The sequence below is a fragment of the Pan paniscus genome, chromosome 14, assembly GCF_029289425.2.
Source record: "Pan paniscus chromosome 14, NHGRI_mPanPan1-v2.0_pri, whole genome shotgun sequence".
Taxonomy (NCBI): Eukaryota; Metazoa; Chordata; class Mammalia; order Primates; family Hominidae; genus Pan; species Pan paniscus.
The window spans coordinates 115115547-115130460 of NC_073263.2; the positions used below are offsets into that span (position 1 = coordinate 115115547).

Here is a 14914-nt window from a genome sequence, read left to right on the forward strand (position 1 = left end):
GGGATCCTGTGGGAAGGCGGTGCGGTGGTGAGTGTCCGCAGGGGAGCCTGTGGGAAGGCGGTGCGGTGGTGAGTGTCCGCAGGGGATCCTGTGGGAAGGCGGTGCGGTGGTTGAGTGTCCGCAGGGGAGCCTGTTGGAAGGCCGCGCGGTGGTGAGTGTCCGCAGGGGAGCCTGTTCTGGTTGCTTGGACTGCTGTCACAAGAATGCCATGACCATGAACTGGGCAGCTTGTAAACAACAGGAATCTACCGCTCACAGCTCGGGAGCCTGGGAGTCCACCATCAAGGCCCTGGTAGGTTTGGTGTCCAGTGAGAACCGCTTCTTGGCTGGTAAATAGCGTCTTCTTGCCGTGCCCTCTCCTGGTGGAAGGGCCAGGGAGCCCCTTTATCAGGGCACATACTCCATCCAGGAGGCTGTGCCTTCATGGCCCAGTCACTTCCAAATACCGTCCCAAGCAGGATTAGGAGGACCACATGTGAAGACGCCGCACAGCCTTCCTGGAGGCTGTGTGCCCCAGCCCTGCCATCAGCTGCCTGCTCCCGCTCACGTCTCCCCAGTTCACCCGCCTCCAGTGCTGGTTTATAGAACATTTGTGTGACTTCTTCAGATGATCTGTAAACAGAGGCAGTCTAGGTGGTGTTTTGTTTTCTAATTTCCTTTATGGAAAGGAGAGTTTGCATTTCCCTTGTGATTTTGACACACATTGTATTATGAAATATTTTCAGTGTTTGTCAAACTCGGTGTGGGGTAAGCGCATCCCACCAAGATAGGCGCTTACAGGCAGTCACAGGAACCCACCGCGTGGTTTCCTTTTAGGTTGGATTTCCTGTCTTACAGCCTCATGTTCCTAGTTGGAAATTAAGGTTGAGACTGTAGCCAGGTGTGCATTTATTCATCCGCCAGCTCTGGAGAGGTCTGCTTTAGAGGCCCTGTGGCCCCAGAAGTCATGCCTCTGAGTCCGTGGTTCTTAGCTGAGGGTGGCTTTGCAGTGTCCGGAGATGATTCTGGTTGTCCCACCCAGGGTGAAGGCTGAAGATGCCGCCAAACACCCTGCAGGGAGGCTGGCCCCTGACAGAGCCGTGCAGGCGGCAGCGGCAGCACTGTTGCTGCGGCTGAGACAGCGCAGGGCGTCATTCATCCCCCTGCCTCCTGAGCCTAGAGCTTCTCCAGGAGAAAGCTGAGGAAAGGGGCCAGCCGTGAGCTGCAGGTGCTTGCCAGGGATCTGGTGACACCTGGGCACGTGGCTGGTGGAACCAGCAGGCCGAGGCTGTGGATTTTGAAGTGCTGTCTGCCATTTCCACTTTCAGAAGCATGAGTTGCATAAGGAAGGGGAATGAAAGGGTTTTTCCTGGAGCAAAATGATGCTTGTGGCAGACACAGTTGGAACCACAGACGATGCCACGCTTGTGTCAGCAGTGCGACGCTGGCCCACGTGTCGTCCTTGTTCTCTCCTCATTGCTGCCGTCACTGTGTGCTGCGCATGCCGTGCACTTACCCCAGAGCTTTATGTCACAACATTGAGGCTGGCGGAGAAAGACCAGCCCCTTCACCCCATCTTAGACTTCCTGGAAGGGCCGCCCGGGTCCACAACCTGGCCCGTTAACTCCCTGGGCAGCTGCTGGGGAGGAAGAAGCACTGCCCGCAAGGAGGGGCTGTGCCGGTGGGTGGCGGTGACGGGGGCCAGTGGTTTCCTGGACCTGGGTTTCCTGGGTGTGGGCTACTCAGGGATTGCTGAGTTCCCATCCCAGCCGGAGCTGACCACCAAGTCGACGGGGCAGAGTGAGAAACATCCAGTCCACCTGTGCCGCAGCCCCCATGGCTGCCGAGGTCTCCCCTGGGCAGGGGCAGTTGGTGTTCTCGCAGGGCCTGTGTTGGTGCACATGAAGAGTGTTTTCTGTGAGCAGCGGTGGAACATTTACAGACACGAGCGTCGCAGTGGCTGGGCAAGGCCCGTGGCTGAGTGCACGGTGGCCCTGGGCAGGGCTCCTCTGTTGGGGCCTGACTTGCTGGCATTTCATGGAGGCCGCAGGCAGCCGCTCTTCCTGGGGGTCTTCCACATGCCCTGCAGGCATGGGGAGGAGCAGCCCCCACTCTGTCTCTGCCCATCAGGCTGCCCCCACCAACAGAAAAAAGGCACTGTGCCACCCGGGGCAGTGCGTGCCCAGCGCCAGTCCCTGGCCCTGTACTTTTTAGCAGGCGCTCATGCTCATCCTGGTGAGGGAGGGCGATAGACAGGGACAGCGGTGCAAAACGGCTTCAGAGCCTGAACCACGGTTGCCACAGGCTGGGGCTGAAGTGCAGACACCATACAGGGGAACTGGGCAGAGCCCTGGCTGTGCAGGCGGGAGGGCAGTCATCCTCCACAGCTGGGACTTGCTCCGTCAGACCCCCAGCAGGGCTTCCTCCAGCTCCACGCGCACGGGGCTGGAGCATGCTGCACTCCCACACAGATGCTCGAGCTGGGCCCAAGCCTGACCAGCCCTGGCCGAGGCCCTTGCCTCCTGGCCTCACCCACCAGGCCTTAACCTCCTGGCTGTAACTGCCTGGCCTTACCCTTCTGGCCTTGCGCACCTGGCTGTTCTCTCCCGGCTGACCCACCTTGTGTTTAACTTCTCGGTCTTACCCAGTGTTCTTGCTTTCACCTCCTTGGTCATAGTCACCTGACCTTAACCTACTTTACTGTAGTGTCTTGGCCTTCATCTCCTGTGGGTTCTAGCCCACCATAGCCACTTGGCCATGTGTACCTGGCTCAGCCACCTGTCCAGACCCACTCGCCTTTTTCTAACTGGCCGTACCCTCCTGCCCTTTCTCTCCCAGGCTTAACGTCTCGGCCTTACCAACCTGGCCTGGATGGTAGTGCCCTCATGGTGACCAGGACATCTAGCGTCTCACACCTGTAACACACTAATGGGTGCCAGCACAGAGCCACGCATGCCGGCCTTCAGGCACCATCGTTGACCGCACGTCATGCTTTTCCTGGTGTCGTATGTTTGTGCCAGCGTAGCCCTCTGCGGGGCCTGTGCCGGTGCTGCGTCAGGTGTGGTGGCCTCAGAGCGCCTCCTGGGCGCGGTCAGGTTCTTGCTCCACGGCTCTTTTCCTTGATATTGCGTCACACGCCGTCTGTGAGCCCCTGGGCGTGGTGGAGCCTTGATCCCAGCGCCTTGGTGTGGCCAGTGTGATGCAGCCCCCTGCACATCCTACCTCACCTGGCTCTGTGTGCAGGTGGTCAATGGGACGTCCACCCACCTCCCAGCAAGTCCCACAGCCAGGGCTGGGATGGTGCCTGCTGCACAGCCAGACTCAGAAAGTGCGGTTGGACCTGGTTGGAACGGCAGTCGTGACTGTCTTTTTTTTTTTAGCGTCCTAGGATGTGAACTTGCCGTGGTCCTTGGGCTTACGGGCAGCCCTGGCTTTCCTCATCTTCTGTGGGGAAGTGGAGTTGTGAAGATGCCCAGGAAATTGCCCAGTGGTCTTGCAGTGGTCGTCTTGCTGGGCTTTGAGTCTTGGCTGCCTCCCCTGTGTCCCCTGACTGTTACCTGGGTGGCACCAGGGGGTCTTGGCATCTCCTTGTTCCCATGGTGTGTCCCCTGACTGTTACCTGGGTGGCACCAGGGGGTTGTGGCGTCTCCTTGTTCCCATGGTGTTATCTATGGAAGGGTGCATTCGGGTGCCTTTACCCTCAGCGAAGGCAGCAACCCTCATCGTTGCCCCCCAGCCCCACTGCCTGAGGTGCGTGGCCTCCTCGGACCCTGGGTACTCAAGCATGCTGCCGTGTGTGTGCTCACACTCAGGCTGCCACGCCTGTGCTGCCAGCACGCCACTCCCAGAGGCCGCCCCTCCCAGGCCTCCTCTTGGGATGGCTTTTCCTTCGCAGAGCCCAGCCCCTGGGGACTGACATTTTGTTGGGACTAGGAAGAGAATAAAAGATTTCCATGGCTTTCTGGAGAAGCAGGATGAGGTTGACAATTCTCATAGGAGTCCCCCTTAATGTGTCTTGCCGTGTGGCTGTACCATTACGTGTGTGTTCCTGCCGTGTAGCTGTACCATTATGCGTGTGCTCTTGCCGTGTGGCTGTACCATTAGGCGTGTGCCTCTGCTGTGTGGCTGTACTGTCACGTGTGTGCCCCTGCTGTGTGGCTGTGCAGTCAAGCATGTGCCCCTGCTGTGTGGCTGTACCGTTATGCGTGTGTGTCCTGTGTGGCTGTGGCATCACTCATGTGCCTCTGCCATGTGGCTGTACCATCACGTTTGTGTGTTCTTGCTGTGTGGCTGTACTGTCATGCGTGTGCCCCCACCGTGTGCTGTACCATCATGTGTGTGTCCCCACTGTGTGGCTGTGCCATCACACGTGTGCCCCCGCTGTGTGGTTGTGCCATCATAGGTGCCCCCACTTTGTGGCTGTGCCATCATACGTGCCCCCACTGTGTGGTTGTGCCATCACGTGTGCCCCCGCTGTGTGGTTGTGCCATCATACGTGCCCCTGCTTTGTGGCTGTGCCATCACACATGTGCCCCTGCTATGTGGCTGTGCCATCACGTGTGTACCCCTGCTTTGTGGCTGTGCCGTCACGCGTGTGTCCTTGCTGTGTGGCTGTACTCTTACCTGTGCCACACTTACATAGAATGTGTTTAACATTCTATTGTGAACATTTTCCTCATCATTACAATCTTTATTTTTCAAGACTGTGTGGATTCTGTAAGTCATGGCTAATTCCTGGTGGACGGTGCTGTTTTGGCCCTGTAGGTGCCATGGTGATAGCGACATTCCTTCTCCGGACCTGGCGTTCTCCTGGTTGTTCCTGGAGTTGCTTGCTTAACAGTGGTCCTTCTGCCTTTTTACGACGTTATTTGATAGAACCCTTGAGGGTGGTTTTAAACACCCCTAGTTTCGTAGCCCTTTTAGCTGTCATATTTATTATTGTTTTGTTGCTTTCCGCAGGCCGGTCTAATTGAAGCCAACGGAGAACTCAAGGTCTTCATAGACCAGAACCTTAGTCCCGGGAAAGGTAAGGGCACCTGTTCTGGACACACTCTTGTGTTGATGAATGCATGAAGCTTCACATGTTTATGAAGCTGTTGACGCTGAAGCCTCTTGCTAATGATGGCATCTCCTGCATGGGCACCTTTGTGCTCCGGGAACCGAGGAGGGTGGGCGTAGGAGCCTTCTAGCATTTAGAACACAGCCTGCACACACACCAGTAGCTTTGTGGATTTTGAATTCTAAGGTATGTATACTATTTGCAAAAGTTTAGAAAAGGTAGAATATTGTAAAGAAGAAATAAAGATAGTTTGTTTTCTCTCCACCCAAAGATAATGACGTTTCAGCTGTGGTGTGGGCTCTTCCAGAGGCCGGCCTCACCTGTGCTGTTTGAGGAAAGATGGGCCTACCATGGTGCACGCCTTCTGTGAAGCAGGCACTTGCCACCTTTAACGCTTAGCGTGTGTATTTTACTAGCTCTTGAGGAAGAGCCGTTTTTCTTGTCTTGGGGAATCCAGGGGAGGAAGTCAGCTGGAGAGGTTGAAGCCACCTCTTCCAGGGTCCCACGGTTGGCAGTTTCCATTTTACACCTCGGAGTGGCGCTGTGGTTTACGTTCGTGAAGGTGTGTGTGCTCACCTGGTTACTTCCCGGGTAAACTTACCTGTGCTGGGTCAGGGCACGCCATTTAGAAGCTTTGATGTGCGATGCTTGGCCCCTCGTGAGAGGCTGTGCTGTGTGGATCTGGGATTGCGTGCAGGGCAGTTCCTTGTGGTTTGTTGCGATATTCCTGGGAGACGAGCTTGTGGAAGAGCTTGCTTTGTCCCAAGACCTGTCTGCCTGCAGAGCCTAGTGGGTCCACTGAGTGCCCTGGTTGCAACATCCACGTGGTCGCATCAGCCCAGGGAGGAGCCCAGAGGCCTGGATGTGTTTCCGTTTTGGGTTCCTAAAAGGAACCTTAAGATTTTTCTAATTATGCGCATATAAAATTAGCGTTTTTACTCTTAACATTGTGACCCTTGTAAGTGACCTCTCAGTGCTTGCCGTGGCTCTGGGGCGTGGGAGTGTGACCAGGCCCCCACCTCTCTGCTGAGGCTTGGCCTTGCCACCCGTCCCTTTCTGTCCAGCGCTGGTGCGGGCGCCCATGGTGCCATCTGCCTCCAACCCCTACATGCTGTGGATCCAGGTGTCTCCTTGGGGCCTGTCCCTAGGTCCTGCTCTGGTCTCTTCCTTGAGAGAACTTGGCTTTGTGACCTGAGCCAGCCTGCAGCCTCCCCAGCCTCCTGCTGTCCCCGGGCCCTGTCAGAGGGAGGTGGTGGGACTGGCCTGCTCTTCTGCTGAAGCAGGTCCTTCCCTGCCGCTTTTCTAGGAATAGGGACCAAATCTACACAGCCCTTTTAGGATTATTTATGAGCTTTTTGTTTTGATCATTTGAGGATTCACAGATTGCTTGAGAGAAATATCGTTTTAGTGTAACTAATTGAACACTTAAAAGTGGACAAGTTGCAGGCGTGACGTTTTCTGTTCAAGTGGTGAAGCAGAAATAATAAAAAAATTCACCATTTTATTTGCTTGGAAATGATGAAGTCTGTTACTATGGTGTTGAATTTGAATTTCTCTTGTTAGGTTACATACAGTAGGCTTTCTTACCACATGTGGGCTGTCTCCTTTTCCATTCTTACTCACAAATCTGTGCTTGAATCTGTAACAAGTTTAATTGAGCTGAAGAGTTGAATTGCAGGGATTAGGAAGGAACATATTCTGCATTCATGACATAGCTGAAAATGTTCTGGTTTTGACCCAGCCCAGCAGGGCCATGCATTTCCCCTCAGCTCGCCCCGCGTGCCCCGGCCCCCAGATCCCTCCCACATGAGCCTTGGGATGGTCAGTTCTTTCCCCGGATCGCCGGCAGCAGCTCCTGGACCTCCCCTGCCCTCACCTGGTGTTGATTCCACCGCACAGATGGTGGTTTTTGTTGTTGTTGTTGTTTTTGAGATGGAGTCTCACTCTGTTGCCCAGGCTGGAGTGCAGTGGCGCTCTCTCGGCTCACTGCAACCTCTGCCTCCCGGATTCAAGCGATTCTCCTGCCTCAACCTCCTGGGTAGCTGGGATTAGAGGTGCCCACCGCCATATCCAGCTAATTTTGTATTTTTAGTAGAGATGGGGTTTCACCATGTTGGTCAGACTGGTTTCGAACTCCTGACATCATGATCCGCCTGCCTTGGCCTCCCAAAGTGCTGGGATTACAGGTGGGAGCCACTGCACCCAGCCACACGTGGTTATTTTAAATTTGCTTTTGAATCAGTGAGACGTTCATGTTTTTAAATTTTGAAGTATGAAAAGGTGCAGAGAGGTTTCCTTTTTTCCTCTTCTGTCCATGCAGGTGAGCACCAATGTTCACTTCTGGTGTTCGTTCCAGAGAATTCTGTTTAACAAATAGAATGGTTTGTTGGTGTTTCCATGTGTCTGTGTCAATATGTGTGCATGAGTGTGTGTGAGGAATGTGTGTGTCACTGAGTGTGCATATGAGGAGTGTGTGTGTGCATGTGTGTGTGTGTATGCGTGAATGCGTGGGTATGTGAGGAGTGTGTGTGTGCATGAGTGTGTGTATGCGTGAATGCGTGGGTATGTGAGGAGTGTGTGTGCATGAGTGTGTGTGTGTGCGTGACTGCGTGGGTATGTGAGGAGTGCTTATCAGTGCATTGTGTGTGTGGAGTGTCTGCACGTCTGAGTGTTCATGGGTTGCATATGTGTTGAGTGTGCATGAGTTGTGTGAGTGGATGTGAGTGTACCTGTGAGTTTGCGTGTGTGCATGCATGTGAGTTGTGTGCGTGTGTGTGCATGTGAGTCGTGTGAATTGTGTGAGGAGTGCATGTGGAGTGCATGTGTTGAGTGTGCATGAGTTCACGTGAGTTGTGTCAGTTGTGTGCATGCGTTTGTGAGTTGTGTGAGATGTGTGTTGTGTGCATGAGTTGTGTGCATGTGAGATGTATGTGAGTTGTGTGTGCAAGTTGTGTGAGTTGTGCATGAGTTGCATGTGAGTTGTGTGCATATGCACGTGTGAGTTGAGTTGTGTGCATGGAGTGTTGTGTGTTATGTGCGTGTGTGTGTGTTGTGTGCATGAGTTGAATGAGTTGTGTGTGTGTTGTGTGCGAGTTGAGTATGTTGTGTGTGCGTGCGTGTGAGTTCTGATTGTGCATGTGTGTGAGTTGTGTGCGTGTGTGTGTAAGCGTGCAGTCCTCGCCTCCCCAACAGACACCTGTCTTCACTAGTGGGCCCCCCTTGCCTCTAGTTGGGAGTGGGGCGGTCCAGGCAGGGTCCTCGGCGCCCTTAGATGGAGCCGTTGCAGGTGCTTTTTGAGTTGCCCTCAGTGGTGCAAGTGAGCAAGGCTCCGCCTTCCTCCGTTTGTGCCCTGGGAGCCCAGGGTATGGTCGGTAGCACTTTGAGGGCTGTAGAGGCCTCCCTTGAGTCAGACCTTGAGGAAGGACAGGAGCTGTCCAGGTGAGAGTGGATCAGGGGAAGGTAGAGGGGACCAGCCCGGCCGAGGCTCCTCATGGGTCCCTGGCCCTGGTCCTGGTCCTCCCAGCTCCACTCCACGTCACAGCCTCCCGGGGCCACTGTGTCTCTTCCTGCTGCTGCTGTGGGGGGCCTGTGTCCAGTTCCCCACTGTGTTTGTCAGCGTTCTCTAGAGTAGCAGCCAGTGAGCGACGGGAACCTGGGTGGGGACTCACTACAGGACCCACCTAGCCATAGTGGGGCCGTCAGGGCGGAACCTGCGGGGCGGAACCTGCGGGGCGGAACCTGCGGGGCGGAACCTGCGGGGCGGAACCTGCGGGGCGGAACCTGCGGGGCGGAACCTGCGGGGCGGAACCTGCGGGGCGGAACCTGCGGGGCGGAACCTGCGGGGCGGAACCTGCGGGGCGGAACCTGCGGGGCGGAACCTGCGGGGCGGAACCTGCGGGGCGGAACCTGCAGGGCGGTTGGTGGTGAATTCCTTTTCTGGGAAAATGCAGGTGTTGCTCTAAAAGCCTTCAGTGGGTTGGACGAGGCCCACCTGCATCGAGCACAGTCTCCTTTGCTTAACGGCTCCTCTTTGAGGAGCTCCGCGGCAAGTTCTCGGCTGGCCTTTGGCTGAATAATGGATAGAGCACCGTCAGGTTGACACGTAAAACTGACTGTCACACCCTTCGAGGCTCAGAAAGCTGCTTTCCACCCAGAGAAACGCACCAAACTCGAGACATTTTGCATCCACAGGCTCCCCAAGGATGGGAGTCCCAATGTGGAGGTTTGGCAATACATCTTACGTGGGCCATTTTAGTTGTGGCTGTTTGGGTTGCCTCTGATTGTTTCCTGAGAGCAAAATGCTGGTGTGAACATTTGCGCACACACTTTGTGTGTCTGGCAGTTCCACGTCCTCACCAGCATTTGGTAGTGGTGGGATTTTAGGCTTTCTGTGTCACAGGTGGGCTCTTACTCATATGCCTACGGCCCCGCAGTGCTGATAGGAGCTTTCCCTCTCACTTTGCCTGGTCCACCCTGCCCCCGTCTGAGGGTGACCTGGCGCCACGGCTGCCTGCACCCTCCTCCCTGATGTGTGCAATCCTGCCCGGCCTGCGCCTCGTCCTCCAGGGAGGCCATCCGGGAGGCCACAGGTGGCCTGGAAGTGTGCTTGTCTGTCTCTACCTCAGGGCTGCTTGTGCACCTCCTGTACCTAGGGGTGATCCAGGCTCACTGAGAATCCACCCACACTGTTCCACACGTTTAGGCCAGGTGCAGGGGCTCACGCCAGAAATCCCGGTGCTTTGGGAGACTGCAGTGGGAGGATTGCTTGAGGCCAGGAGTTCAAGACCAGTCTGGGCAACAACGGGAGACCCCATCTCTATAAAAAATTTAAAAAAAAAGTAGCCAAGCATGGTGGCGCATGTCTATAGATAGTCCCAGTTACTTGGGAGGCTGAGGTAGGAGGATCGCTTGAGCCTGGGAGGTCGAGGCTGCAGTGAGTTGTGATTGTGCCACTGCCCTCCAGCCTGAGTGACAGAGCCAGACCCTGTCTCAAAATGAGTAGGCTGGGCATGGTGGCTCAAGCCTGTATCCCAGCACTTTGGGAGGCCGAGGCAGGTGGGTCACCTGAGGTCAGGAGCTCAAGACCAGCCTAGCCAACATGATGAAACCACCTCTCCACTAAAAATATAAAAATTAGTGGGGCACTGTGGTACACGCCTGTAATCCCAGCTACTCAGGAGGCTGAGGCAGGAGAATCACTTGAACCCTGTAGGCGGAGGTTGCAGTGAGCTGAGATTGCTCCACTGCACTCTAGCCTGGGCGACAGAGTGAGACTCTGTCTCCAAAAAAAAAAAAAAGAGTAAGTGTGTAAGTGTACATTTGAGCGTGCACTTTCGCAGCTGGTGCGTGGAGTGTCTGTCCTCTCCATGCCGTGTGGTGGCTCCTGTCTGTAGTCACTGGGACCCTTCCAGTCACGGTTTCGGTGGCTGCGTTTTGCTACCTTTTGTTATTTGCTGCCGTTTTCTCGTAGAGTGCTCATGATTTTTAACACAGTGAATCCGTGGAGAGCGCTCAGATACAGATCATGGCTGTGTGCAGTGCAGGCTCACCCTGTCTGTGGTGCCAGGGTGGGTCCCTCGGTTGCTGCTCATCTGGGAGTGCCCAGCACATGTGGCCATTGATTATACATATCCTCTTAGCCCAGAATGACTGCTTACTAAAGAGCATCTCCCTTTGTTGTGTCTTTACTTTCCTCCTGCTTCAATCTCATATCTGTTGGCTTTAGGGTTCTAAGTGGAGGAGGAAATTTAGCAATGATGTGTGGTCAGAAGCTTAGTGTTGCTTACGTAATTCCTTACTTGTGGTGACTGTCGCCTGTGAACTGTGCCCCTTGCCCCCCGACACACGCACTGGTCTTTGTAGAGCTGTTAGGAAGGGGGTTATAGGAAGGGAGGGTATAAGTTTTGGTTGGCCTCTTCAAACTGCCAGCCTCCTACAAAACTGTCAGGAGAGGCCATCAGCTTTTTCTCTCTTTGTATTTCTCTATTTTTAACCTGAAGGACATTAAAAGCCCAGCCTCTGTTTTTAGCCCAGTAATGACATTTCTGTGGCCGTAACCCTTGTTCCAGGTGTGAGATGATGACTCTTGGATGCAGGGTAGCCTCCCAGAGCTTTGTGTGTTTGTATAGAGAGGTTTGTGGGAGTGACTTGAGCCATGCTGTGAACTTGGACTAGCACCCGTGTGTTCTCAGGAGCAGGTCCTGCTGGAGGCCCAGCCACGTCAGGCACAGTAGGTGTGTGATTTGTGCAACGGAGGCCAGAGGATAGCTTTTGTGTGGGAGCTGCCTCAGCCTGCATTCCAGGAGCTCAGGTCTCCTGAGTCTGAATGGAGTCTGGAGAGAGCAATGTCTCCATGGAGCGGGTGCCTGGCTGTGGTTGCTTAGGCAGGAGCTTCCTCCTCAGTGCTGACAACAGAGAAGAACATTCTGTTGTGGCCAGTCAAGTGTGCACAAATGCTGCTTGCGAGCCAGTCACGGAGGCACTCACCTGCAGAGCCGCTCACCTGCAGAGCCGCTCACCTGCAGAACCCTTCACCTGCAGAGCCGCTCACCTGCAGAGCCGCTCACCTGCAGAGCCGCTCACCTGCAGAGCCGCTCACCTGCAGAACCCTTCACCTGCAGAGCCGCTCACCTGCAGAGCCGCTCACCTGCAGAGGGGCTGTGCTTGGCCAGATAAGCAAACAAAACATCTCCAGCATGGTGGGCAAAATAGTAACTCTTAGACATCTGGCTCTGACAATGTAAAGATGTTAAAATTGTTTTTCAGAAATACAAAACTGTATGGTTTCATAATTTATCTTAAGCCCTATAGATATTAATAGAATAGGATTAGTAATGATAAAAACGTGAATACTATATTTAGACTCCTTTTTCTGTTAATGGATTATAGCAACTGAGACCATATATATTCTTAACTAGTTTTCTTCCCAAGAAAGGAATTCTCCATTTAAAATGCTGTATATAAAATGTTTTTAATTAGTTCATTTGAAAAACGCTGTGTAGTGCCTTTTACAGTTGAAACAATATTATTTCTATTGAGTCGGCTTGTGGGCCATGTCTTCATGTGACTCAGCTTGTCCCTGAAATGTTAGTCCTCCTCCCTCCCATGCATAGATTGTGTGTGGCAGTCTTATCAAGAAAATGTGTGGAACACTCTACTTATATTGCCAGATTAAAACTAAATGATTGGCTGGGCGTGGTGGCTCACACCTGTAGTCCCAGCACTTTGAGAGGCCAAGGCGGGTGGATCGCTTGAACTCAGGAGTTCAAGACCAGTCTGGGTGATGTGGCGAAACCCTGTCTCTACAAAAAATACAAAAATTAGCTGGGTGTGGTTGTGCGAGCCTGTAGTACCAGCTACTTGGGAGGCTGAGGTGGGAGGATCCCTTGAACCGGGAGGTGGAGGTTGCAGTGAGCTGAGATTCTACAACTGCACTCCAGCCTGGGTGACAGAGTGAGACCCTGTCTCAAAAACAACAACTACTACTACTAATTGAAATAACATTCTATCCTGAGGTGGACAAAAAAGTGGCAGGGAGCGGCAGCCTGGCTGCCACTGGTGCATTTGGCCTGGAATGACCTCTTGGGGAGCTGGGTGGACTCTGGGACGGCGGCCGCTGGGACCAGGGCTTCCCTGGTGGCAGGTGTGCCGAGAAAAACACACACCATGCGGTTCAGTAATAACAAACAGCATTTTCATATGACATCTGTGTTCGTATGACCACTTTATTATAATGGCATAGCATAACAGCATTTAGGGAAATCAGCCTGACGGCTCTATGTATGGGTAAATCTGAAACACAGTGTTGGCAGAATTGCAGAATGCGAGCCATATAATATTTGTCTGTGTTTCAGACGCACACAAAAACAATTATTTATAGCCTTTGGTTCAGCACATCCTGGAAAAGTATGAAAAATGAAGTGAGTACGTCCCTGCAGGCCCTGGGAGTTGCACGCAGGGCAGACTCGTGGGGAGGCTGAGGATCCTGGGGACTGTAATTTTATTTCTGCTCTTTATGTCTCTATGAAACTTGAAGCAAGTATGATGATAACAGTGAATTTTAAGTGTACTGGAATAAAATTGTCATGTTATTGTTTGTATTTGAAAAGTTTCTCAGTGAATAGAAACAAGAAGCCCGGCTGGGCGCAGTGGCTCACACCTGTAATCCCAGCACTTTGGGAGGCCGAGGCGGGCAGATCACCAGAGGTCAGGCGTTCAAGACCAGCCTGGCCAACATGGTGAAACCCCTTCTCTACTAAAAATACAAAAATTAGCCAGTGTGGTGGCAGGTGCCTGTAGTCCCAGCTACTCAGGAGGCTGAGGCAGGAGAATCGCTGGAACGCGGGAGGCGGAGCTTGCAGTGAGCCGAGATCATGTCACTGCCCTCCAGCCTGGGCGACACAGCGAGACTCCATCTCAAAACAAACAAACAAAAAGAAGCCCACCCACCCAGGTCTGGCCCCAGAAGCCACTGCCACTGCCCTTTCCAGCCTGTACTTCTGGGTGTGGATCTGAGATGTATTCAGGGAGGGGCCTTGCTGCTCGCTGTGGTCGGGTGGGTGTGCAAGCTCAGCCCCTATCTCAAGGCCCTTCTGAAGTGCTGCTCTGGGGCCGGGCAGTGGGTATTCATTCACCCTCAGCCTCAGGATTTCTTTCTTCTCCCTGTTACTGATGCACGTACCCTGCCCTCTGTCCCGTAGAGACTCAGCTGGTGACCCAGGGGTGCTGCTGGGTTGGTGTGGTGTGCCACTCAGAGGTCCTCTGTTGGTTTGTGTCTAGGCTGGGAGGGGCCCTCTGTGCTTGGCAAGGCCTTGGGCTCCGAAACCCTTTACCTGCAACTGGTGTGGGGGCTCAGACTCCAGGTGGACAGCAGGAGTGAGTGGGGAAGCTCAGGGGCCCTGGATGTCTGCCTGCATTCGCTCATCCTGCCCTGGGTACCAGAGGAGGGACCCTCTTCCCTCTGTGTGTTTGTCTCCCCCTTCCTAATTGTGAAGACCCTGAGCAACCCACCCCAGCCTCACGGTGCTGGCCTCTGGCCCAGAGGGAGAGACCTGGTGGGAAGGACAGATGGTGTAGGCAGGCCAGCCGGCCGGCCTGTGGGTGGAGCAGATGGAGGGCAGGCCGGATGCCCCGAGGGTCTCAGCTACACTGCTGTCCCACAGCCCCACCACCACCCGAATCCCTGAGTCCTACCCACACTCCCTGATGGGGCAGGAAAGGGGAGCCCCAGACTGGGATGCCTGAGTGTATGCTCCCTGTGGTGCTGGTGGGCGGGCACTGTGGCCGGGCCGTTCAGGACGGAAAGAGCCGCCTGGGCTGCTGATGGAGAGTGACAGTGCCGCTGGCTTTTGTGAACTCAAGAGGTCTGTTTCTTTCTTCACATTTATTGAAATTAGGGACTCGTTTGCAAATTTTAAAAGATGTTATCTTTGTAACGAATCAACTACATATTCTTGAAAACTGAGTGTTTACTCATCTGTATGTGAATCTGAAGTGTTTAATTGCGTACTTTAAATCATTCCCTGCATAGTAGAATATTATTTTTGCTTTTAAAATGCCTTTCCCTGGTAAGTATTACACCGTGTATATGTGCATCCAATCATCACTGGTACATTTCGAATATGTACAATCTTTACTTTTCAATTGAATATTCTAAAAATACCTTTCACATATATAAAACAATAAAAAAGTAAATATTTGCTTTTCTTAGGATGCACACCTTTATTTTTGGAAGAAAATTTCCCAAAGCAGATCATCTTATTTTAGTTCCAGAAGAGAATTTTAAATATGTGTTGACATTGGTTGGTAAAAATACTAATATTTAACCCAGTTGAATCAAAAGGCAAATGTCTTTTTAATCACTTCCTAATGATCTGT

General features: G+C 53.4%; 1 protein-coding gene across 16 annotated transcripts in view; it reads left to right on the top strand.

Moving 5' to 3' along the window:
* TFDP1 (transcription factor Dp-1) overlaps nucleotides 1-14914 on the top strand; it is a 60068-nt gene that overhangs the window by 22794 nt on the left and 22360 nt on the right. For all 16 annotated transcript variants that reach the window (XM_034937072.3, XM_055097059.2, XM_055097055.2 and 13 more), the window contains one exon: nucleotides 4939-5005. In XM_034937072.3, the coding sequence (XP_034792963.1) occupies nucleotides 4939-5005 (67 nt within the window). The remainder of the gene's footprint in view (nucleotides 1-4938; nucleotides 5006-14914) is intronic.